Source organism: Polistes canadensis, unplaced genomic scaffold (assembly GCF_001313835.1).
Source record: "Polistes canadensis isolate GaletaPanama2010 unplaced genomic scaffold, ASM131383v1 scaffold_24, whole genome shotgun sequence".
In the NCBI taxonomy this organism is placed as follows: domain Eukaryota; kingdom Metazoa; phylum Arthropoda; class Insecta; order Hymenoptera; family Vespidae; genus Polistes; species Polistes canadensis.
The window spans coordinates 933898-939372 of NW_014569571.1; the positions used below are offsets into that span (position 1 = coordinate 933898).

Sequence of the window (5475 nt, forward strand, 5' to 3'; positions counted from 1 at the left end):
GTATTCTACGCGTAGACAAAAGAATGTACTTTAATTTAATGTAAGTTTTACTAAAATCTAATCACTTTTAATATAAAAAATATTAACCAAAACTTTTCAAAGAAATAGCAAAGTTGTACAATTTATAGCATTGCAATCTCTGATATTTCTTTGAAAAGTTTTTGGGGAGGTGGGGTTGCGTATGGCTGTGTGTGCCTGTGCCCGAAAATGTATTTTTTTCAACATTGTTTAAATAGTAATTAGATATTCTATAGAATATCAAAGTATTATGTTTAATGCTTAGGAAAAACTGTAAAAATTCTTCTGTATCCGACTTCATCGGAAGGCTCCTTGCATTGATGAGAATGCCGAGGAATTACCAGCAATGGCGGATTTCCGTCTATGACGGTAACATATATAAAAAAAAAACAGAAACATATTGCATAAAACAAATTCTACTTCGATCTAATCCTTTTTGTTTTTTTTCCTCCATTCGACATTATTTTAAACAAAAATTTCAAGATTTCGTATTTGACGTTTCCCCGTTCGAAGAATATTGCAGAGAATTTTTTGAGCTTTCCGATAATCGAACGATTTCCATTGTCCTCCGTTTTACGGTGAAGAGGAAAAAAGATGAGATAGAATGAAAAAGAGAAAAAGAAAGAGTAAGAGAAAGAGAGTGGTGAGGAGATGAGAGGAGAGAAGAGAAGAGAAAAGAATTCTAAGTATAGTCGCGAAAAAGAGAGGAGTTAAAGGAAAGAACCGATATCATCGGGAGGGGTTTTATATCGAACCAAAGTTATGTTCGCACAAAGCACACCTCGTCGAAATCTTTCTAGCCGAGTTTGAGAGATGTAAATCGGTGTATCGGTTCGCCCGCAAGTTGTCTGATAGAAAGGAAATAGATAAGAGAGAGAAAGAGAGAGATAGAGTAGGGGAGGTTTGTTATGGTGCGAGTAAGAAGAAAGAAATCAAAAGAAAAAAATTGAGAGAGAGAGAGAGAGAGAAATAGCAATAGAAATGGGGTTGGTTATGGTGTGAGTAAAAGAGGAAGAAGTTAAGAGCGAGAGGTTGAGAGAGGGGGTAAAGCCTGGTTATGGTGTGAGTAAAAAGAAAAAAAGGGAAGAAAGAGTTCAGAAGAAAGCGGATTTATTCGTGGAAGTAGACGCGAGAAAAGGTTTCTTCTATCTTCTTTCGATGGGAAACGAGCGAGCATACTACGTTAGAAAGAGATAGCTGATATCCTCATAGGCAGATCGGTAGTGAAAGAGCAAAGGAGACAGATAACGGGGAATCCTTTTGATCCACGTGGAATCAAGCGTAAAAAAGATTTCCTTGGATAGAAGGATATGAAAGGAGGAAAAGTATTCTTCCTATTCGTTTTTCACGTATTCCTTTATTTTTTTTTTTTTTTTTACTTATTATTCCCTTATAATCCCCCCCGCCCCCCCCCCGTCTTTTTTTCTTACACAGAGGGTTAGTAGTTCCATAGGAATTTCATTTTAATATATTGCTACAGTTTAATTTACATGATATATATATGTTAAGTTGATCCCCATATGAAATTTTACGTTTTATTATCTGCCGAGGTAAATTACTTTTTATTCAAAAATAGAAATAAGGTTTTCAAACATAGAATTTCATTTTATTTCGAACAAATTATTCTCTACGACGATAAGAAATTTTGTCTAGGCAGAAGTGTTACTAAATTTTTTTATGGTAATCCTTGTTTCTTTTTTCTTTTTTTTTTTATAGAACTTAATTACGAACATATTGTGTTTTTACATATATTTATCTTGATATCGAATAATAGCACGTAATTAATAGCTGATCCTAATATCTATAATATTTTATATTATAGACCCTTTCAGCGTGAAATACGCCTAACAATTGAAACAAAATGATTTTATTGTTAATTTGAATTATTTGGATAAAAATAAAGAAAAGAAAAGAAAAGAATTTCGAGTCTAAAGTGTTGATAGATAGAAAAAAAATGGATAAGCGCATATATGCGTCCTTAGTTTGGACAGATTGTTTACGTTGAACGCATATATGTGCCCATAGCATTCAAAGGGTTAAAATTAAATTTATAATGAAGTATAATTAATCGATTAAAACAAGAATCATTTAGTGGTTTGTGCAATGAATTTGGCTTACGAATTTCCTTCGACGAATAGGTCGCTCGTTAACGTTTGATAGAGATCGAGAAATACGCTCTTCTATTGCTATTGCATCGCATCGAATTTGTTCAATAGAAAATTGCAAAATCGATACTAACTACGGGTATATCTACTCGCACATTTACTTCACTTTATCCCAGTAATTGATTTTTGATCTCTCATCTAAACGTTCCTTATTATTTAAAATTATTTCATGATATCACGCGGTGTCTTCGTATCAATTAATTTTTTTTTCTTCTATTTAAATACAATTTATAAAATATATTACAATACATTAAATATATTATTCTATTTTTTTTTTTAATTTTATTTCTTTATTTCTAACGTTATAAGATTTTCATGAACGTATAAGTTTGTAACAAGATACTAAAAAATATATCTTTTATTTATTTTCTTTCCTTATCTCCGAATAAATTTATTTGAAATAAATGTTTTAAAGAAAATCGTATTTTTTTCAATTCTACATAATAAGCATATACCGAATTACATATGTGTCTCTTATTATTTATCAATTAAAAACATTTCTTATAGCTTTTGTGCTTTCGTATTCATTGTTCTCTGTAAATGTTTACATTTCGTCTCGAACATCGTGACTTTATTTTCCTATCTTTAGTCTGTCTCTGACAGTTGAGCTGTGAGGTTGATGTAAACAGCAATAACCGAATATTATAAACAACGATTTTTATATCATCACCATTCAAACAAAGGAATTATATAAAGAACAGAGCATAGATTAATCAGGTACGATTTATTTAATGATTATTATAAATTTAAGATATAAAAAAAGGTCTTTAAATTACAAATTTTTTCACACACGATTTTCTTGAAAATTCAAACTTCGAATTAAAAAAATGTTACTTCTTTCTTTCAACTTATTTTTAAATTCAGAATCACACACACACATAACCCAGTCGTATCCTGTGTATATATGTATATATATTTATTAATTGTTTTTTTTTTATTAATTAATAACAAGACAACAAACAGTTTAAATGACCACGTTTACATTGAAAACAAACATCAAGATGTTTTTGTTTAAAATTATCGACGATGCTCTTCCGTAGTAACACGCTATTCCACGTCCATTAGTTCACGTCAAACTTTTACCAAAGAAATTCGAAATTATTCCATTGTAAGAGATATTTTCCATAAAAAATTTTGTATCATTGGATATAACACAGATTTTCAGAATTTATTTGAAAAAACAATATTTATCATCTACTTACGTCGATCTTTCATTCCTATAATCTTTTATTATATATATGTATGATATATTTTTCTTATACATATATGAATATAATATAATATATAGTGTAAACATTTCTGCGAAAAAAAAAATATATTTCTACAATAGAATAAAGAAATAATAAAATTTACATTGAAATTATATTTGCTATGATGTATATATTAACAAATATAATTCAATATATTTGTTTATAATTTATCTAACTTCTAAATAATTCATAGAAGATTCGATCTTCCTTTCTCTCTCTCTCTCTCTCTCTTTATCTTTTTATATTTACTTTATTCTTCGTTCAATAACGGTGAATCCTTGCACAATATCATCGTCCTTTTTCACTCGACATTTCCCATTTTCCGCGTACTTTGACAATCGACCGTAACGAAGCCACGTTAACCGAGAAGAAAGAAAGATAGGGGGAAAAAGAAAAAAAAAAAAAGAAAAAAGAGAGAGAGAGATAGATAAAACGGAAAAAGAGAAATGCCTTCGACATCGCTCTCGTTATCGGAAAGTTTCTCTTCTCACAAGTTACGTTCTACATTATTCCACGTAGATGTTAGGTGTCTACGAGAAAACATAAATTCGTTCGACGATTCAATGCTTAACCATTCGTCGTCTCACTTGAGAACTAATATAAAGAAATCTTTATCGAATAAGTGAACCATTGTCAATTTATATCTTTTTTCTTTTTTTTTATTTTTAACACAATAATTTGGATTTTATTTTTTTTTATATTTTTTAAGTAGTACAAAATATTACTCGATCGATTTTTATTTATTATATATAAATTATAATTTGAAATTTCAAACTTGCTTAGATCAATATATTCATTTTATATTAATAATAATAATAATAATAATAATAATAATAATAAACTTTAACTATGATTAATTATTTCAATGAAACGAAATAAAATCGTAAAGTACATTATTTCTTTTTGTTCATTTTCAAGTAAATTATTATCCAAAATATATTATAAAATATTATTCAAGTAAATTTAAATTCAAAAACATTACACACACACACACATATACGCATGAAAATAAAAATAATAAATCTTAATATTTTATTGTATATATATATGTTTCAGGTTCAAAGACAATAGAGCTTATCCTTGGCCAGGTGGTGAGAGTTACTTTATCCTTTATCCGGAAAGCGCGAATCAAACAATTTACACGCAAGATGTTAGACCCTCGGATGCTGGACGTTATTCCTGTCAAGCTAGAAACGACACGACAATCTTGGAAGGTGACATCACCCTCACCGTACTTGGTAAGCACTTCTTTTATTTCCCCCCTGCCACACCCCTTTGCCCTCGCATCCATCATCATCATTATCACATCTTTTTCTTCTTGTATATGTTATTCTTCATAATTATATTTTAAGAGAATTTTTCTCATTGAATTAATTATTCATCATAATATAAATTATCAAGAACACATCATTAAAGAGTAGATAAATAATGGAAGGTAAATGGAACAAATTTTCATGGGGTATAATATTGATAAACTTTTTAAGTGTTCACCTAAATTATGTCATTGAAATAAAACGATAATTAAATATATTTCTTAATCTCATAGTTAATTGATTAAAGAATTAATTTTTTAATTGTTCGAAATACATTTTTGTGATAATAATTAATAGTATTTTATTTGGAAGAATTTTGATGTATTATATAATACAGTGGTAGATTTTATTTTAATAAATCTTCACTTCATCTCGGATAACAAATAAAAATTAATGAATTTATTATAATAATAATAATATACAAATACTTATTTTTAACGTTATCAAACTTATGTTACGTAAGTAAACGTATGGAAGATTTATCTCATTATTTTTTTTATCGTGAATAAAAATAAAAAATCAGCATCGATCGAAAGAATACATAACAAATATGGAGATCATGATTATTCAAAAATTACGAATATGTAAAAAGAAACGAATGAATGAACAAAAAATAACAACAAAAAGAAAAAATAAATCTATTCTCTTGCTCTTTATTTATGTTTCTCTCTCTCTCTCTCTCTCTCTCTCTCTCTCTCTCTCTCTCTCTCTCTCTCTCTCTCTCTCTCT

The 5475-nt window shown here is 28.6% G+C and overlaps 1 protein-coding gene across 1 annotated transcript in view; it reads left to right on the plus strand.

Moving 5' to 3' along the window:
• The window catches only part of LOC106783701 (interleukin-1 receptor accessory protein-like 1-B), a 160190-nt gene that overhangs the window by 103927 nt on the left and 50788 nt on the right, over nucleotides 1-5475 (plus strand). The window contains exon 2 of the mRNA XM_014742483.1: nucleotides 4490-4671. Within this exon, the coding sequence (XP_014597969.1) occupies nucleotides 4490-4671 (182 nt within the window). The remainder of the gene's footprint in view (nucleotides 1-4489; nucleotides 4672-5475) is intronic.